General features: G+C 44.3%; 1 protein-coding gene across 1 annotated transcript; it reads right to left on the bottom strand.

The window, feature by feature from the left end:
• Positions 1-3888: 3888 nt before the first annotated feature.
• Positions 3889-21238, bottom strand: LOC116546495 (HLA class I histocompatibility antigen, A alpha chain-like). Its single transcript, XM_032272734.1, has 7 exons — positions 21085-21238; positions 20706-20975; positions 20188-20463; positions 19336-19611; positions 19103-19216; positions 18457-18504; positions 3889-8234 (listed from the first exon to the last, which is right to left on the bottom strand). The coding sequence occupies exons 1-7, from the start codon at positions 21146-21148 to the stop codon at positions 8137-8139; spliced, it is 1146 nt and encodes a 381-aa protein (XP_032128625.1). The 5' UTR covers positions 21149-21238; the 3' UTR covers positions 3889-8136.
• Between the last annotated feature and the right edge of the window lie 325 nt (positions 21239-21563).

Raw genomic sequence — 21563 nt, 5'->3', positions numbered from 1 at the left:
TGTACTACATCCTTGAATTTCTGAGCTCTAGCAATGTGCCTGCCACAGCCTCCTGAGTAGCTGGGACTACAAGTGCATGTCACCATGTCTGGCCTTATTTCATTGTTATTTTATTTCAAATGTTTTATTTTTTATGTTAAAATATATGTTTTCAGATTACAAAAGTGAAACCCTATTTGATCACAGAAGACTTTAAAATGCACAGATAGATGTAAACATATCATGTAAGCCTTTCTTTAAAAACTCACTGCTATTATATTGTTGAACATTTGTAGACTGCAGCACACATGGTAGTCCCTGGAGCTGTCTTGTGCAGTGGTGCTGATTTTCATTTTGTATATATTTATATATATGCTGTAATTTCACAAAGTTGCATTCATATGTGTGAGTTATCTTGGTTATTGCTTTTTAATGTCTTATTATACAAGTAGTTTTCCATGTTATAAACTCTGCATAAAGTTTATACACTTTTACAAGCCACATCCCATTTCAGATAAGAAGATGTAACCCAACTTCTTTTGGATCCACTTGTTTTCATTTTGTCTTGTTGTAAATAATGTTTTGACAAGCATCTTTAGATAGAAAGATTCTTCTATGTTTGGAATTTAAAAAAACATCCATAGACTATTCAAATGATAAATATTAGGTCACAGACTTTTAAACGTTTCTAAATCTTTTCATAGACTTTGTCACATTGCTTCACTGAATCACTGTACTGACGTATTCCACCTCACCTTCCAGGACATGCTAGGACTCAAGGCTATTTACTCATCTGGATCACAGAGCAGTGTTGGGGGGGTAAATGTTGAGTGAAATCACAGGGTCTCGAAGGCAACTACCTTAGAGAAGACCATTACCTTTTCATTAGGCAAAGCTGGATTAACTTCACCAAATGTGTTGAATATAACTGACAAATAATTTTCAGCAGAATTTAGGAGTTCAGTGTCATTAGCTTCATCAGGATCTGCTCAGATGTCCCCATTCCGATTTTCAGAACCCCATTTATTCCCAATCAATGCCTTCACTGAAATAACATATTCTTTGAGATTGGGATTTGTTTTGTGTTTTAATTTAGCCACCCACAGGATGAGACTCGGGCTTATTTTTCAGAAATAAAAATAACCTCCTGCAGCTACAGGAGATTAAGATTTCATTCAAAGGAATCACAAAAACTTTTAGGAGATTTATATGGCTCATGATCTGGAAGTTTGCAGCCCAGAATTCGTCTTTTTCTTTCCCCATTTCATCCAGCACAATTGGTAGCAATCAGACAATCACCTTATACTTGCTAGTTTAACAAAGTCTTCTAAGGTCTCAAATGCATGATCACTCAGATCTTATAAGTATTTGATTAGGTCTATCTGATGGTGATATTCTGAGTATTAGCACTCTCTCTACTACTGGAAATAGAGTCATTTGTGGCTTTAAATCTAAATAGATTATAGGACCAATTCAAGAACACCCCCCTCACCACCACTACACCAAAATTCAGTAAATTTTTTCTTAAAATTCTGTTCCAGTGTCCCTGTGCCCCAGAAAGCTGGGCTGTACATGATCTGAGACCTGGCAGGCCAAGGACAGCTGGCTCAGCTGGGTGAGCTATGCACTGGTGGGCCAGCAGCCCACAATGCTGCTGGGTTTATGGGTGCCAAGCCCATTCTGGAGTGGCACACACTGAGTCAGGCTCCAGCCAGCGTTATGTTGAATAAAAGTGATAAAATCTGGCATCTTGTTTTGTTCCAGTTCTTAGAGGAAAGACTTTTAAATATTCTCTGTTCAGTGTGATGTTAGCTGTGGGTTTGTCATATGCAGCCTTTATTATTTGAGTTATGTTTCTTCTATACCTAGTTTGTGGAGGGTTTTTATCATGGGGATGTTGAATTTCACAAATGCCTTTTTAGAACCTATTGAAATGACCATGTGGTTTTTGCTTTTGGTTCTATTAATGTGATGAATCTTGTTTATTGATTTGCAAATATTGAAGCATTTTTGCATCCCTGGGATGAATCCCACTTGATCATGGTGCATGATCTTTTTAACGTGTTGTTGAATTTGGTTTGCTGGTATTTTGTTGTAAATTTTTTGAATTTATGTTGATCTGGGATATTGGCCTGTAGCTTTCTTTTATTGTGTCCTTGTATGCTTTTAGTATCAGGGTAATCCCGACCTCATAAAATGAGTTTGAAACCATTCCCTCCACTTCAAAATTTTCTGAATAGTTTGAGTAGAATTAGCATTAATTCTTTAAATGTTTGCTATAATTCAGCAGTGAAGCTATCAGGCTCTGGGCTTGTCTTTAATGAAAGAGATTTATTATGGCTTTGATCTCATTACTCATTACTGCTTTGTTGATGTTTTCTATTTCTTCATGGTTCAATCTTGTAGGTGATATACCTAAGGAATGTATCCATTTCTTCGAGCTTTTACAATTTGTTGGCATATAGTAGTTCATCATAGGCTCCATGCAAGCTTTCCCAACCCAAGCTTTCCCAACCCACAGGACAAAGCTCCAAGGATAGCTTTGAATGTGGCCCAAATTTGTAAATCTTTTTCAAACAACATGAGTTTTTTGTGATTTTTTTTTTTTAGCTCATCACCTATCCTTAGTGATAGCATATTTTACTAATGGCCCAAGACAATTCTTCTTTTAAAGTGGCCCAGGGAAGCCAAAAGATTGGACACCCCTGCTCTAATGAATTTTTGTATTTTTGTGGCTTCAGTTGTTTTGTCTCCTTTTTCATTTCTGATTTTATTGATTTAGGTTTTCTCTCTTTTTCTTTAGTTTAGCTAAAGTTTTGCCCATTTGGTTTATCTTTTCAAAAAAAAAACAACTTTATGTTTCCTTAATCTGCATTTTTAGTCTCAATTTTATTTCCTTCTGTTCTGATATTAATTATTTCTTTCCTTCTACTAAATTTGGGGTTGATTTGTTCTTATTTTTGTAGTTTCTTGTGGTGCATTGTCAAATTGTTTATTTGAAGTCGTTCTGCTTTTTTGATGTAGGTGTTTATTTCTATAAGCTTCCCTCTTAGTGCTGCCTTTGCTGTATCCCGTAGAGTTGGTTATTTGTGTTTTCATTCTCGTTTAAGAAATTTTACTTTTTCTTAATTTCTTCCTTCACTTACTAGTCATTCAAGAGCATTTTCTTTTTTTGTTGTTTTTGTTTGTTTTGTTTTGTTTTAGAGACAGTCTCGCTCTGTCATCCAGGCTGGAGTGGAGAGCAGTGGCATGCTCTCGGCTCACTGTAACCCCCGCCTCCCAGGTTCAAGTGATTCTTCTGCCTCAGCCACCCGAGTAGCTGGGATTGCCGTCGCGCGGCACCACACCTGGCTAATTTTTGTATTTTTAGTAGATGCGGGGTTTCACCATCGTGGTGAGGCTGGTCTCGAACTCCTGACCTCGTGATCCGCCTGCCTCGGCCTCCCAAAGTTCTAGGATTACAAGCATGAGCCACCGATTACTAGCTGAGCATCTTTGTTTAATTTCCATGTGTTTGTGTACTGTGTGAGGTTTCTAGACGTGGACACAGGGAGGCCTGGGACCCAGGCACGGCTGGCCAGAGGCCTGGCGTCTGCCCCTCTTCCTGCACGGCCTCCTCCTCCCAGGGAAGCTCCGCGCGTGTCCTCAAAGCAGAGAGTGGTTTCCAGACGGACCTCCACCCCCGACTGGGGGCTCGTGGGGTCTCCAGGCAGCAAGGGCCGCACCCGCGCGGACCCGATCTCTCCTCCAGGCTCGGCTGGGCCTCGAGGGCGGCAGCAGCTCGGCTCTGAGGGAGGCCCCGGCCGGCGTTGCCCAACTCGGACAGCCTTCCTGGCCCACCCGGGAGCTGAGTTTCGGGGCTTCCTGGAGAGGCCAGCCCGGATTCAGAGCGGAGGGCTCCTCAGGCCGCGAGCCCCGGAGAGAAGCAGCCCCGGTTCCCGGAGCCCGGGGCCTCCGCTGGGCGGGAGCGCGCGCGGATCTCGCAGCCGCTACAGCCTCGCGGGCTCCTCCTGGACTACAAGCCTCGGATACCTAGTGACAGCTCTACACTATTTAAGCTGAGGTTTCTCTGCCATGGCTGCGGTTTGCGGTTTCAGCTTCGTGTACCGAGAGGCTTCTTTCTTCCTCCTCTGGAGGAGTCAGTGGTTAGAGTTGAATTCCGTGGTTAGAGCCCACTCGGTGGTTAGAAGACGACTCCGGTGTCCAGCCCTAACCCCTTCTGAGATCGCAGCCTGTTCCCAGTCAGTTCCAGCGCATCGGCAAAGGGCTCGGTGTCTCCCTCCAGAGGAGACTGGACTAGGTTGTCAAAGCGTCGGAATCAAAACTGTTGCCATGTCGGATGGAGCGGCTTCCACGATGAGCCTGAGCCTGGTATCAGCATCTGGGGGTGTGGAGTTTGGGAGGAAAAGCCGGGGTCCCACAGTGTGGGGAAGGGGGCGCATGGTCAAACCAGACTGGGCAGAGCCCTCAGTATTTAGAGATCTCGAGTTGGGATGGAAATCCTGAGCTGGGGGCTCTGGGTGCAAACTCCTTTCCGCATGACCTCCCGTCAGGTTAGGCTGCGGTTTCTCATCTGCAGGCACAGGTGACTGACGGCCCTTCAGCATGGCCCATCTGTCCATCTCTTCTCCTGACCCCAGTTCATTACAGGAGAGGGAATTGGGTGCTGGAGAGTGGGGAATCCAGGACTCAGAGGGCTCACACCTGGGTAAAGAGTACTGAAAACAGCTTCCAGGGCTGACTGCTGATTCTACTACACTGGGTCTGCTTTTATTATGCAGTTTCCCTTCTTCTCCCTGCACTTCCAATGATAAAGTATAACACGTTTTAAGGTCCTTAAAACATATGTAACCCTTTTCACTCAGTAACTATACTGACCCTTAAGTGCCCATTTTCTAATCAAGGATTATACCTCTCTCTCCTACCCCCCACCAGTGCTGGGTTTGGTCTACCCCGCCCACATTGTCACCTCCGCCCCACCCCAGCACCTTTCCCTATAATTTCCTCCTTTTTCTCTATGCTTTCCCATTATGTTTGTACTTGCTGTGAAATAAGGAATAGCTTCCCAGTTCTGGTTGTTTCTTCCCACCCTTAGGAGACTTCTCACTCTGCGCTGAGAATCTCACTGGGCACCTCCTTCCTTGCCAGAAGATCAGCAGTGGATGCCCTGGGCTCAGTGAGCTCCAAAATACTGCATTATTCCACCAGAATGCATTTTTTTCCTGTTTCCAGACAGGCTGGAAACTTGCAGGACAGTGCAAGGGACTCGAGGTACCTCCTGTGTGCAAAAGGACTAACCTGCCCCTATCTGCTTGGTGACAGGCATCATTTGGTCGGGATTCTCTGCAGAGCAGAGGAAACCTCAGAACACTAGGCAGGAGCTGCACAAGAGCCCTGGGTCCTCCCTGGCCTGGAGACTCCTTCCCTGGGTCTGATGTATGGACACCTTCTCTTTAGTAGAACCAGCAAAAAGAACAAGTCATTTTCTTTCTGCAATTCTCTCAAGACACTCTTATCCCTAGGCTTCTCAGAGCTCAGAGATGACCTCCCTGGAACGTAGGCATCTGGGGAAATCAAAAAGTCTCTTAGGCTCTGTCCTCCCAGGAAGCGATCTGCACCTACCCCACAGAGGGTTGCAGACACTTTGGAGCCAGATATGGATAAACATGACTGATTTTACCCATAATCAGTATAAATTTTATTACCCCTCTCTGCAATTGATAGAAGTAATGAAAGTGTCAGGAGAGACAGAATCTCAACTGCCCTTGTCTAATATTCATTTATGCACCATTACTCCCAAGAATGGAAGAAGGGACTCTTTTCTTCCCCTGGTACATGAGATAGATTCACCATGCAATTCTAGAGCAATGTGCTGAGCTGGAAGACAGAATTCAATTAACTTAACAGCATAAAATTCATCAGAGTGTATTCTCTGACTACAACAATATTACATTAGATTTCAATACAAAGAAGATATTTTGAAATCCAAATTATATGGAATGAAATAACATGTTTTTATGTAAATTAAGGGCGAAAGACAAAAATCACCAGGGAAATAAGAAAATATTTTGAATTGAATAATCACAAAACAAGATATCCAAATCTGTGAGATGCAGCTCAAGCAGTGCTCTGAGGGAAACATGAAGCTTAAGTGCTTAAATTAGAAATGAGGAAAGACCTAAAATCAGTTCCACCCTAGAAAACTAGAAAAAGAAGAGCAAAATAATGCAAAAGTAAGTCAAAGAAGAAAATCCTAAAGAGAAGAAATCAAATAAATAAGGTAGACATTAACAGAGAAAACAGAGGCAAATTTGAATCTTCATTAAACTGACAAACCTCTAGTTAGACTGTTAAAGAAAAAAAGAGAGGACAAAAATTACCAGTATCTGGAATGTAAAAAGGATTATTACCAAAGATCCTACTTCCATTAAAAGAATAAGAAGATAATATTTTATGTATTTTTTGCCAACTTCTATGAAATGGACAAATGTACTGGAAATTAAAATAACCAAATTGAGAAAAGAAAAGAAGCATGGAAAAAAGTTACAGGCTCTTTTTATTCAAGGCTAACAGTACAAAGATCTTTAATGAAAAATTACCAAAACAATTTTAGGCTACAAGAGTAATTGAAAATCAAAACCAAACACAAATGAATAAAATAGAAAAGAAAAAAAAAGAACAATAGCACACCCCAAATAACATATATAAGCAATACACAAAGATAACAATTTACATTTAAATTTTTTTCCAAGTACATTAGTATCAGAAACATAAACCTTATAAATGTTTATGAACTCTGAAATACAAGACACTGGAAACCAAGACAGACTGTGGAAAGGGTGTATAGAGGATCGACATACATATATCCCCTGTTCATGGAGAGCAAGACTGCACATAGTTAAAATGTGATACTCTCCAAATTAATCCAGAGATTCAAATACCAAACAGAATTCTAGGAGGCCTTTTGACAGAACTTAATGAACTGATGTACTGTGTATATGAAAACGCAAAAGATATAGAATAACTCATACAATGTATTTAAACACATTTTTTTTAAGATAAGGGTCCTTGCTATATTGCTCCAGACTGGTCTTTAACTCTTCCCGCCTCAGCCTTTGAAGTAGCTGAGACTGCCAGTGTGTTATAATATACTGTACAATTTATGGAATGTATGAAAAGATGAACAAACTTAGAATCATTTTCACTAAAAAAGCTGAGATAATTTATTATGTAATAAATGTTCTTGAACAATTACACCTATTAATTACTTAAAATTTTTCTGCTTCCCATCCCTGCCATCTTGGGCTTAGTGGATTTCCCAAGAGAGGAACGCTTCCACCAATCAAGAACCTCAGCTGGCCATTTTATATTTCTAAAAACATAGTGGGATGAAGCTTCTAATTTCTCCACATTCTTCCTAACATTTGCTATTTTAAAAAAAAAGTTATTACCATAGCCGTATCATTGCAGTTGACTTTGCATTTCTGAAATGGCTAATGTTGCTGATCATATTTTCCTATGTTTCTTGGCTGCTTATGTCTCTTCTTTGAGTAAATGTCTGTACAAGTCCTTTGCCCATTTGTGACTGGATTATTTGCCTTTTGCTATTGAAATGTAAAGATTTCTTTATGTATCTGAATACTAGCCCCTGATGTGTAATTGGCAAATATCTTCTGCCATTTTATGAATTGTCTTTTCACTGTACTGATAATGTCTTTCGATGCACACAAGTTTTTAATGTGCTGAAGTTCAACTTTTTTCTATTTGGATCTGTAATCAGACCCAGGGCATGATCAGAAAATCAAGAACAGGAGATGTACAGGGGCTGGACCACCTGCCCTCTCGGGTGGCTGGAGGTCTGTCCTCAGCAGAGTCCTTCCCCTCTGACCAATGACTGCTGGGAATCAGGTCCCATCTCTAGATTCATCAAGGTGATGCATCCTTTATCTTCACCAGTGCTTTACATTACAGAAAGTTTAGCATACAGGGACCATGAGCATGAGTGTTTGTGCTGTGTGTGTGTGTGTGTGTGTGTGTGGGTGTGTGTGTGTGTGCGCGCGCGCGCGCTTTGTGTATGTGTGGTACTTTTCATTAAGGAGGCCCAAAGGAACAAGAAAATGCAAACTCCACCCCTTACATACCAGAGCTCTTCCTCCTCTACATCACAAGGGTAGCCACCACAGCTCCAGTGCCCACAACTATAAAGAGAACCAGGCCAGCAGTGGTGCCCACAATGGGGAGGGTGGGCTGGAAGACTGCTATGGGAAAGGAAGAGAAGGTGAGGGCCTCTAATCTCAGGACCTCAGCCATGACCCTCCTGAATGTCTCCAGAACTGCTCCTGTTTTTCCTGAGAAAAGACTCCACCCCCCATCGCCTGCTTACCCCATCTCACGGTGAGGGGCCCAGCAGCTCCTTGTGCTGCACATGGCTTGTGAATCTCTGGTCCTGTCTCTGTGGCTAGTCTGACTGTGCAGTTGAATTTTAAATTTTCTTTAACTGATTTCAATAGCCACTTGTGACTAGTAGCTATCATATCTAACAGTGCATACTAGAGTGTTCTTTTTAATCTCTCCAAAGATACACTTTGTGACATAAAGATTGATATATATCAAAGTTACCTTCATAAGGGAGCCATGGATGTGTCTGTGGGTCTTAGATGTAACATTAAAATACAGTATGCTCAAGAAAATATAATGAATGTGTTTTGTTTTATTTTGTTTTTCAGACAAAATCTCACTCTGTCATCTAGGCTGGAGTGCAATGGTGTGATTAGAGCTCACTAGGGCCTTGACTTCCTGGATGCAGGTGATCCTCCCATCTCTGCCTCTCGAGTAGCTGGGATTACAGGCATGAGCCACTGTGCCCAGCCTAATGTGTATTTTAACAACCATAGTGTACAGACATTAACCAGAACATGACAACACTTAAAAGTCTCAAGTTTTCATAAATGTACATCCCTATTGTCAACCCACATCTATATTTCCTTGGAAATCTGGCATAACGTTTTCTTTAACTTAGTGAACACTAAGGAGGCAAATAAGCCTTCACTTATCCCAAGAGAAAGTATTCCTTGAACACCACATATATCAAGTGATCTACAGACCCTGTAGACACATTTCCAAAATTATGAAACAAGGAATTTAAACCTTAGAATTCCATCACATTAGTATCCTTTATCTCCCTGCAACTTGGAATAATTGTTTGCTTTCACCCTAAGATGCCTCTTTTCTCATTGTCTCACTTAGAAAAATTCTAGGTGAAAATATGTGTGAGGTTTTTACAATTATGAAGAATTTTCTAAGCATAATAAAGTGCGGAAAGCCATAAAGAATGATGATAATTGATTTGACTAATTACAAGTTAAAAAATCTATTTGTAATCCACAAGCATATAAATATACAAACCCATTCCCTTAACCAGCCTCAAAGACATATAAGAAGTAAATAGACAAAGCAGTAATAATGTGTGAATATCCTTCAACCAAAGACCAGCAGGAGCACCTTAAGTGAAGAAGTTGAGTTTACTGCTCGTTGCACTGAGGGAGAATGCACACTTTGGAGAACTCCCAGGTGTGTCAGTAAGAGCATGTTAGAATGAACCTATTATAAGATTTGGGCTTTGGTAGGTGTTTCAAATGCCCAACAGATTTGGATGACCAAGGGATGACACAGAGAAGCCGATGCCACTGAAGGAAGAGCTAATTACCCACAGATGCAGGAGCAAGCACAACAGGCAGGGCCACAGGGGCAGCACCAGGGCCGATCAGGTGGAACAGGATGGGAAGGTATGCATGAAAGCCTCTGTTGTGGTTTTGAAAGGAAGAAATGAGCAAGGTGGGGTAAGCAGTGTAGACGTTTTATTTGGACCTAAAAAGGAATGAATCCTGATACATGTGATGAATCTTAAAAACACTCTGCTATGTGAAAGAAGTCCATTACCAAACAACATCCATTATATTATCCTATTTATATGAAATGTCCATAAAAACTAAATCTCTAGGGACAGAAAGTAGATTTCTTGTTGCCTAGGACTGAGGAGGTGTTAGAGGGAAATGGAGATGACTGCTTGGGAATAAATGGGTGTGGGTTTATGAAAATGTTCTAAAACTGATTGTGATGATGATACTAAAAACCACTGAGTTCAAATGGTTGAATAACGCATGTGAATTTTATCTCAAGAAAACCATTCTAATAAAAAGTGATGGCTCACATGAAATGAAGGAGAGGTGCCAGAACCTTTATGGCAGATTGTGGAGACAGAGATTGAAAAGCTCAGAGCTCTGAGCAGTGAGCTTGCTGGCATAGACAGATGTGCTTTGTAGAAGTGGACAGCCCAACAGGTGACTATTTCTATGGAAGAGCCAAAGGGCACTCTACTAAGCAATAAGGAATAAGCAGGTGAACAGGGTATTAACCTCATTTTGTCTGTCATTTGCAACGTGGAACTGACTCTAGGAGATGATGTTAAAGAACTTGTGTCCCTGGCAGCAAAGGGAACAGTAGAATCCTAGGAAGCCAGAGGCCAGACAGCAGCAAGGCAGAAGCAAAGTGAGCCAAACTTCCAAGACTTAAAAGATGCAAGAATTTAGTTCCATCATGTAACAGTTTAATGCACGGATTCAGTTCTTGGAGTAATTGGACAGATAATTGCAGATGAAAATAGACTAATGCAGACTCACCCAATAATTAGTTGCAACTTCGGGCCAGGCATGGTGACTCATGTCTAAAATCCCAGCACTTTGGGAGGCCAAGGTAGACAGATCACCTTAGGTCAGGAGTTCGAGACCAGCCTGACCAACATGGAGAAACCCCATCTCTACTAAAAATACAAAACTAGCCAGGCATGGTGGCGCACACCTGTAATCCTACCTACTTGGGAGTCTGAAGCAGGAAAATCGCTTGTACTCGGGGGGCTGAGGTTGCAGTGAGCCGAGATCGTTCCATTAAAATTCAGCCTGGGCAGCAAGAGTGAAACTCCATCTCAAAAAAAAAAAAAAAAATAGTCGCAACTTTATTAGCTGGTCTCAATATGATTTTTTTTTTTTCGAGACAGGGTCCCATTCCTTCACCCAGGTTGGAGTGCAGTGGTGAGATCTCAGCTCACTGCCAGCTCCGCCTCCTGGGGTCAGGTGATTCTCATGCCTCAGCTTCCTAAGCAGCTGGGACTACAGGTGCAAGTAACCACACTCAGCTCATTTTTGTATTGAGAGTGTTTCACATATTGCCTAAGATGGTTTCAAACACCTGAGGTCAAGCGATCCACCTGACTTGACCTCCCAAAGTGCTAGGATTAGAGGCATGAGCCACCTTGCCCAGCCAGAATGTTTTATTTTTAGTAGATCAGATTTATACAGAGTTGTATTCATTGTATAAGACTGTTGATCTGTCTAAATGCATTATTTTCAATACATATGAAAAAGAAGTCCAGAGGCTATTTATATTCACTGAAACCAAATAACTCTACATTTTAAATTTTATTCCCAGGATACATTACATACCCTGCTTGCTACCATCACATAAAGGAACTGGCCCATCTGAATATTTTGTAGAGCATCAAATTTGTTCACTGTATTAATAATATGTATTAAAATGTGATGAGCAAGAACTGGAATATACTCTGCAAGTTTCTGTAGCACAAATGCATTCCAAAGCATGGTGAACTATACAAAGATTCAAGTGTCTGCTACATTGGTAAGGTTTTGAGGAATCCAGTGATCTGTGGCATGAGGGACCATCTCCTCAAAAGTATAAGAGGAGGGTCACATGCGATGGCTCACTCCTGCAATCCCAGCACTTTGGAAGGCCAAGGCAGTCAGATCACTTGAGGTCAGGAGTTCAAGACCAGCCTGGCCAACATCGTGAAACCCCTTATCCACTAAAAATACAAAAATAGCTGGGGGTGGTGGAGCCCACCTGCAATCCCAGCTACTCAGTAGGCTGATGTGACAGAATTGCTTCAATACAGGAGGTGGAAGTTGCAGTGAGCCAAGATCATGTCACTGCACTCCTGTGGCAAAAGACTGAGACCAAGTCTCAAAAATAAATACATAAATAAATAAATAAATAAATAAGACAAATTACCGGGTTGCTGGCAAGATAGCCAAATAGGAACAGCTTCAGTGTGCAGCTCCCAAAGAGATCAATGCAGAAGGCAGGTGATCTCTGCATTTCAACTGAGTTACCTGGATCATATCATTGGGATTGGTTGGACAACGGATGCACCCAAGGAGCACGACCCAAAGCAGAGTGGGCCATCGCCTCCACCCAAGAAGCGTAAGAGGCCAGGGAACTCCCTCTCCTAGCCAAGGGAAGCCATTAGGGACTGTCCCCTGCACTCCAGCCCAGATACTATGCTTTTCCTGTGGTCTTCACAACCTGTGGACTGGGAGATTCCCTCCAGTGCCTACAACACCAGGGCCTGGGTTTCCAGCACAAAACTGGGTGGCTGTTTTGGAAGACACTGAGCTAACCACAGCAGTTTTTTTCTCATACCCCACTGGTGCCTGGAACACCAAAGAGAAAGAACCATTCACTATCGTGGAAAAGGAGCTGAAACCAAGGAGCCAAGTGATCTGGCTCAGTGGCTCCTGCCCCCACAAAGACCAGCAAGCTAAGATCCACTAGCTTAAATTCTTATAGCCAGCACAGCAGTCTGAACTTCACCTGAGACATTTGAGCTTGGTGGGGGAGGGAGGAGAGTGTCCACCATTGCTGAGATTCCATTAGGTGGTTTTAACATCAGTGTAAACAAAGACGCTGGAAAGTTCAAACTGGGTGGAGTTCACAGTAGCTTAGGAAGGTCTCTGCAGGCAGACTGCGTCACTACACTCCCACCTCATGGGGCAGGGCATCTCTGAAAAAAAGGCAGCAGCCCATCAGGGATTTATAAATAAAGTCCCCACCTTCCTGGGACAGAGCACTTGGGTACAGGAGGCTGTTTTGGGTACAGCTTCAGCAGACTTAAATGTCCCTGCCTGGCAGCTCTGAAAAGGATGGCAAATCTCCCAGCACAGTGTTCCAGCTCAAATAAGAGACAGAGTGCCTCCTCAAGTGGCAGTCCTGACCCCTGTGAATCCTGACTGTGAGACACCTCCCAGTAGGGGCCAACAGACACCTCACACAAGAGAGCTCTGGCTGGCATCTGGTGGGTGACCCTCTGGGACAAAGCTATCAGAGGAAGAAACAGGCAGCAATCTATGCTGTTCTGCAGCTCCCACTGGTGATTTCCCGGCAAGCAGTGTCTGGAGTGGACCTCCAGCAAACTCTAGCAAACCTGCAGCAGAGGGGCCTGACTGTTAGAAGGAAAACTAACAAACAGAAAGAAATAGTCTCAACATCAACAGAAAGGACATACACTCAGAAACCTGTTCCAAAAGTCACCAACTTCAAAGACCAAAGGTAGATAAACCCACAAAGATGGGAAGAAACCAGTGCAAAAAGAATGAAAATTCCAAAAACCAGAATGCCTCTTCTCTTCCAAGGGATCACAACTCCTCACCAGCAGGGGAATAAAACTAGACAGAGAATGAGTTTGACAAATTGACAGAAGTAGGCTTCAGAAGGTGGGTAATAACAAACTTCTCTGAGATAAAGGAGCATGTTCTAACCCAATGCAAGGAAGGTAAGAACCTTGAAAAAAGGTTAAATGAAATGCTAACTAGAATAACAAGTTTAGAAAATACCATAAATGACCTGATGAAGCTGAAAAAGCACAAGAACTGCGTGATGCATACACAAGTTTCAATAGCCAAATCAATCAAGCAGAAGAAAGGATATCAGAGATTGAAGATCAACTCAGTGAAATAAAGCAAGAAGACAAGATTTAAAAAAAGAGTGAAAAGAAATGAACAAAGCCTCCAAGAAATATGGGATTACATGAAAAGACCAAATCTATGTTTGATCAGTGTACCTGAAAATGATGGAGAGAATGAAACCAAGTTGGAAAACTCTCTTTAGGATATTATCCAGGAGAACTTCAACTTAGCAGGGAAGGCCAATGTTCAAATTCAGAAAATACAGAGAACACCACAAAGATACTCCTTGAGAAGAGCAACCCAAGACACATAATTGTCAGATTCACCAGGGTTGAAATGTAGGAAAAAATGCTAAGGGCAGCCAGAGAGAAAGGTCGGGTTACCTACAAAGGGAAGCCCATTAGATTCAAAGCAGATCTCTTGGGAGAAACCCTGTAAGCCAAAAGCGAATGGGGGCCAATATTCAACATTCTTGGAGAAAAGAATTTTCAAGCCAGAATTTCATATCCAGCCAAACTAAGCTTCACAAGCGAAGGAGAAATAAAATCCTTTATGGACAAGCAAATGCTGAGATATTTTGTCACCACCAGGACTGCCTTACAAGAGCTCCTGAAGGAAGCAATAAACATGGAAAGAAACAACCACTACCAGCCACTGCAAAAACATACCAAATTGGAAAGACCATAGACACAATGAATAAATTGTATCAACTAACGGGCAAAATAACCAACTAGCATTTTTTTTTTTTTGAGACGGAGTTTCACTCTTGCAACCCAGGCTGGAGTGCAATGGCGCGATCTCGGCTCACCACAACCTCCGCCTCCTGGGTTCAGGCAATTCTCCTGCCTCAACCTCCTGAGTAGCTGGGATTACAGGCACGCGCCACCATGCCCAGCTAATGTTTTTTGTATTTTTAGTAGAGACAGGGTTTCACCATGTTGACCAGGATGGTCTCGATCTCTTGACCTCGTGATCCACCCGCCTCGGCCTCCCAAAGTGCTGGAATTACAGGCATGAGCCACCGCGCCCGGCCCAACTAGCATTATAATGGTATGATCAAACTCACACATAACAATATTAACTTTAAATGTAAATGGACTAAATGCCCCAATTAAAAGACACAGACTGGCAGATTGGATAAAGAGTCAACACCCATCAGTGTGCTGTATTCAGGAGACGATCTCACATGCAAACACACACGTAGGCTCAAAAAAAAAAAAAGGCAGGTTTTGCAATCCTAGTCTCTGACAAAACAGACTTTAAACCAACAAACATCAAAAGTGACAAAGAAAGGTATTACACAATGGTAAAGAGATCAATGCAACAAGAAGACCTAACCATCCTAAATATATATGCACCCAATACAGGAGCACTCAGATTCATAAAGCAAGTTCTTACAGACCTACAAAGAGATTTAGACTCCCACACATTAATAGTGGGATAGTTTAACATCACACTGTCAATATTAGTCAGATCAATGAGACAGAAAAGTAACAAGAATATCCAGGACTTGAACTCAGATCTGGTCCAAACGGTCCCAATAGACATCTACAGAATTCTCCACCCCAAATCCACAGAATATACATTCATCTCAGAATCACATCACACTTGTTCTAAAATAGACCACATAATTGGAAATAAAACACTCCTCAGCAAATGCAAAATAACAGAAATCATAACAGTCTCTCAGTCCACAGTGCAATCAAATTAGAACTCAGGATTAAGAAACCCACTCAAAACCACACAACTACATGGAAACTGAACAACCTGCTCCTGAATGACTACTGGATAAATAATGAAGTGAAGGCAGAAATAAAGATGTTTCTTGAAATCAATGAGAACAAAGACACAACCTACCAAAACCTCAGGACACATTTAAAGCAGTGTTTAGAGGGAAATTTATAGCACTAAATGCCCACAAGAGAAAGGAGGAAAGATCTAAAATTGACACCCTAATGTTACAATTAAAAGAACTAGAGGAGCAAGAACAAACAATTTTAAAAAACAGAAGAGAAGAAATAACTAAGATCAGAGCAGAAGTGAAGGAAGTAGAGAAAGGAGAAGCTCTTCAGACAAGCAATGAATCCAGGAACCAGTTTTTTGAAAAGATCAACAAAATAGATAGACCACTAGCCAGACTAATAAAGCAGAAAAGAGATAAGAATCAAATAGATGCAATAAAAAATGATAAAGGGGATATCACCACTGATCCCACAGAAATACAAACTACCATCAGAGAATACTATAAACACCTCTATGCAAATAAGCCAGAAAATTTAGAAGAAATGGATGAATTCCTGGACACACTTCACCCTCCAAAGACTAAACCAGAAGAAGTCGAATCCCTGAATAGCCCAATAAGAAGGTCTGAAATCGAGACAGCAATTCATAGCCTACCAACTTAAAAAAGTCCAGGACCAGATGAGTTCACAGCCAAATTCAAGCAGGAGTAAAAAGGGAGTTGGTACCATTCCTTCTGCAACTATGCCAAACAATAGAAAAAGAGAGAATCCTCCCTAACTCATTTTGAGGCCAACATGATCCTGAAACCAAAAACTGGCAGAGATACAACTAAAAAAAAAACATTTCAGGCCAATATCCCTGATGAACATCAATGCAAAAATCCTCAATAAAATGCTGGCAAACTGAATCCAACAGCACATCCAAAAGCTTATCCATCAAGATCGTCAGCTTCATACATGGGCTGCAAGGCTGGTTCAATACACACAAATCAATAAAAGTAATCCATCGCATAACCAGAACCAAGGACAAAAACCACATGATTGATGCAGAGAAGGCCTTCAACAAAATTCAACAGCCCTTTATGGTAAAAACTGTCAATAAACTATGTATTGATGGAACATAGGTCAAAATAATTAGAGCTATTTCTGACAAACACACAGTTAATATAATACTGAATGGGGAAAAACTGGAAGAATTCCCTTTGAAAACTGGCACAAGACAAGGATGACCTCTCTCATCACTCCTATTCAACATAGTATTGGAAGTTCTGGCCAGGGCAATTAGGCAAGAAAAATAAATAAAGGTTATTCAGTTAGGAAAAGAGGAAGTCAAATTGTCTCTATTTGCAGATGACATGATTGTATATTTAGAAGACCACAACATCGGGATTCCTTCTCTGGGTCCCCTCCCATGACAGTGTGGGAGCTGTCTTTCTTTCTCTCTCTCTCTCTCTAAAATAACTCTTTTTTCTGAAAAAAAAAAAAAAAAAAAAGTCCTATCATCTCAGCCCAAAATCTCCTTAAGCTGATAAGCAAATTCAGTAAAGTCTCAGGATACAAAATCTATGTACAAAAATCACAAGCATTGCTATATACCAATAACAGACAAACGGAGAGCCAAATCATGAGTGAACTCCCATTGGCAATTGCTACAAAGAGAATAAACTACCTAGGAATACAACTAAAAAGGGATGTGAAGGACATCTTCAAGGAGAACTACAAACCACTGTCAAGGAAATAAGAGAGAACACAAACAGATGGAAAAACACTCCATGATCATGGTTAGGAAGAATCAACATCATGAAAATGGCCATACTGCCCAAAGTCATTTACACTTTCAATGCTATCCCCATCAAGATACCAGTGACTTTTTTCACAGAACTGGGGGGAGGGGGCGGGGAAAAACCTTAAATACCATATGGAACCACAAAAGGGCATGCATAGCCAAGACAATCCTAAGGCAAAAAAAAAAAAAGCTGAAGGCGTCACACTACCTGACTTCAAAGTATGCTACAAGGCTGCAGTAGTCAAAACAGCATGGTACTGGTACCAAAACAGAGATATAGACTTGTGGAACAGAACAGAGGCCTCAGAAGTAACATCACACATCTGCAACCATCTGATCTTTGACAAACCTGACAAAAACAAGCAATGGCGAAAGGATTCCCTATTTAATAAATCATGTTGGGAAAACTGGCTAGCCATATGCAGAAAGATGAAACTGAATCCCTTCCTATACCTTATACAAAAATTAACTCCAGATGGATTAAAGATTTAAACTTAAGACCTACTGCCATAAAAACACTAGAAGAAAACCTAGTGGCCCTGTCCACACTCGCCTCCTCACAGCCTTCTCCAACCCCACAGGCAACAAACTCAGCACAGCAAACACGTGGATTCTAGAAGGTTCTGCGGTCTTTATTTTCTCTCTCAGATTTTAGGAATTGACTTAATTAACCCATCAACCTCTCATGGCAAATATTTAAGAAAACAAATTTATATTCAGATTATCATTTTCAGTAAGAAAGTAAGAGGCTGCAGCTCAGTGCACCATGAAGCGGAGACAGAGATGGAGACACCCAGCCCCACCTCTCTGGAACAGGAAAGATGACTGGGGAGGGAACACAGGTCAGCATGGGGACAGGGGTCACGGTGGACACTGGGTGGGCTGTCTCCACCTCCTCACATTATGCAAACAGGGATGCAGACACATTCAGATGCCTTTGCAGAAAGACATGCCAGAGGCTCCTGAAGTCACACAGGGGAGGCGTGAAGAAATCCTGCATCTCAATCCCACACAAGGCAGCTGTCTCAGGCTACAGAAAACAATAGGTGTGATCAAATCCAGGTCAGTCATGGTAAGTGATGAGACTGTGAACTGCCCACTACACACTTGAAACATCCCAATCAAAGAATCCTCACTACACAGTCCTTTCCCTGCTGCCCCACCCCATACTCACTTCAGACCCTCAAAATCTCACCTTTACAAGCCATGAGAGACACATCAGATCCCTGGGCACTGTCGATACCTAGGTAGAACAAAAACAGGACCTGGTCAGAGCCCGCAGGAGATGTGGGACAGGAGGAGTTATAGGGTGGGTGAGCTCCTCCACACACCTGCCCCCATCACTTCCACACAGCCTGAGAGTAGCTCCCTCTTTTTCCATCTGTGGGAAGAAAATGTCTTGTGAGGGGACAGGGAGGAGGCAGGGCCATGAGATCTTAGAGAAGTCTCCTAGACTTGGAGGTTCCAAGAAACTTTCCTCCAAAAAAAGTTTCTAACCACGGTGACTGCACACCCAGGGCAGAATCAGGAAACACGAGGAAAGCAGATGTGGGTCCTGGACCAACTGCCCTCTTAAGGTCTTTCCTTAACAGAAACCTTCCCCTGACTCATGAATGCTGGAATCAGGACCCCAACACTAAAATCATCACGGTGATATATCTGTCCTTCATTGTCACATGTGCTTCACAAAATAGTAAGTACTGGCACACAGGGCCACAGACTGGGTTGGCCCATGTGTGGATGGTGCTTTCCACTAATGAGGCAGGGAACACTTCTACCTGGGGCTTGAAACCTTGAATGGGACAAGAAAACCCAGACCCCACCCCTCACCCTTTCCCTACCTGAGCCCTTCCTCCTCCACATCACAGCAGTGACCACAGCTCCGATGACTACAGCTCCTAGGACAGCCACAGCAATGATGCCCACAATAGGAATGGTGAGCTGGGAAGACGGCTCTGGGAAAGGAGGGGAAAGTGAGGGGCCCTGACAGTGCTCAAGGCTCCAGAAGGGCTCCTGCTCTCCCTGAGAAGAAACACGACTCCCCATCCCCCTCCTCACCCATCCCCCTCCTTACCCCATCTCAGGGTGAGGGGCTCCAGCAGCCCCTCATGCTGCACATGGCACGTGTATCTCTGCTCTTCTCCAGAAGGCACCAACACAGCAGCCCACTTCTGGAAGGTTCCATCCCCTGAAGGCCTGGTCTCCACAAGCTCAGCCTCCTGAGTTTGGTCCTCCCCATCCCGCTGCCAGGTCAGTGTGATCTCCGCAGGGTAGAAGCCCAGGGCCCAGCACCTCAGGGTGGCCTTATGGTCAGAGATGGGGTGGTGGGTCACATGGGTCTTTGGGGGGTCTGACAGGAAGAGTCAGAAAATTCAGGCACTTTGCATCTCTCACGGGACACCCCAGCAGCACCCTTGTAATTATCCTGAGAATGGACAGGACACCTGGGGTGGGGAAGGGAGCACAGAACCCAGACACCAGCCCGGACACAGGCACCTGGGATAATCTCCTATTCCTTGGAAAGTTCTAGTCTCTGAGGGTGAAACAGCAACTTCTGGTCCCGACCTGAGTGGAGACCGAGGGACTCAGAAAAGCTGGAATCAGACCTTCAAACACATTGAGTGTGAAGCAGAGAACAAGGCCTGAGTGAAGAAATCACGGTGCCCCAAGGGTGCTGCAGGGGTCAAAGTGGACCCCTGATCAGTATTCCAGGGACTGTCTTCCCCTCCATTTCCTCAGAGACGTCATCACTTAATTGTCCTAGAGAGCAGAGGGGGCCTCAGAGGAAACTCAGGAAAACTCATGCCATTCTCCATTCAAGGGAGGGAGATATTCTAGCACTGATCCCATTTTCCTCAGATCCTCATGGGAGGCCAGACCAGGAGATCTACAGAAGATGGGGACGGCTCCCCACTGCCCCTGGTACCCGTATGCTGCAGTGTCTCCTTCCCCTTGGCCAGGTATCTTCGGAGCCACTTCAGGCATGTGCCCTCCAGGTAAGCCCTGAGCCCCTCCGTCTCATGGGTGGCCTCCAACTTGCGCTGGGTGATCTGGGCAGCCGTGTCAGTCACTGTCCAAGAGTGCAGGTCCTCGTTAAGGGCGATGTAATCCTTGCCGTCATAGGCATGTTGGTAATACCCGCGGAGGAGGCGCCCATCAGGCCCCAGGTCGCAGCCATAGGTCGTCTGGAGAGTGTGAGACCCTGGCCCCGACCCCGCGGTCAGATCCATCCACCGAGCCCCGCCCCCGCCCAGACCAACCCGCGGGGATTTGGGCGTAAACTGAAAATGAAACCGGGTGAAGGCGTTGGGGCTATCTAGGGTCAAGGGTCTGGGCGGGTCCCGTAGCCTCAGTGTGGATCTCGACCCGGAGACTTGGGGCGACACGGACCGTCCGTGGGGGATGAGGAGGGCCGTGATCTGCGCCCAGGGCCAGGTCACTCACCGGCCTCGCTCTGGTTGTAGTAGCCGCGCAGGGTCCGCAGGTTCCCTCGGTGAGTCTGCGCGCTGGCCCTGAGGGTCAGTGTCTCCCGATCCCAATACTCCGGGCCCTCGTGCTCCATCCATAGCGCCTGAGGCTCCCCTCTCCCACTCGCGGCGTCGCTGTCGAACCGCACAAACTGCGTGTTGTCCACGTAGCCCACGGCGATGAAGCGGGGCTCCCCGCGGCCGGGCCGGGACACGGCGGTGTAGAAATACCTCAAGGAGTGGGAGCCTGGGGGCGAGGAGGGGCTGAGACCCGCCCGACCCTCCTCCCGGCGCGGCTCCCCGGGTCTTTCGCCCCCTCTGAGCTGGCCCCTCGCTCCTCCCGACCCCGCACTCACCCGCCCAGGTCTCAGTCAGAGCCAGGGCCCCCGAGAGCAGCAGGAGGAGGGTTCGCGGCCCCATGATCCCATCATCCGCGTCTGGGGAGAATCTGAGTCCAGGTAGGTGACCCGGGGCTTCAGAAGCGGGACCGCGGCGACGCTGATTGGCTTATCTAGAAACCCAGCACCCAATGGAAGTGAGAACTGGGGAGGCGTCATGAGTATCCAGGAGGAAGGACCTGACAGGTTGGCAGAAGTGAAACTCAGGGGAGTGGGGAATCCCCAACGCTGCGCGTCCCCAATGCAGACAGGGCCCTGGGCGCCTGAGACCCTGAGAGCCACGCCCAGCAACTAGGACTTTGTCCTGATCCTTCTTCTCCTACGCCAAGCCTTTTTGTCACACTGTCTGCCTGAGTCCTGGCCAAGGATCTGTCTGTGGAAAGCAGAAAGAGAACCCCAGGCTGCGCCCAGCCCCTTCCCCTTCATTTCTCCTCCTG

This window comes from Sapajus apella, unplaced genomic scaffold, assembly GCF_009761245.1.
Source record: "Sapajus apella isolate SASKATOON/1434 unplaced genomic scaffold, GSC_monkey_1.0 scaffold975, whole genome shotgun sequence".
Taxonomy (NCBI): Eukaryota; Metazoa; Chordata; class Mammalia; order Primates; family Cebidae; genus Sapajus; species Sapajus apella.
This window is presented reverse-complemented; position numbering and strand designations above follow the sequence as displayed.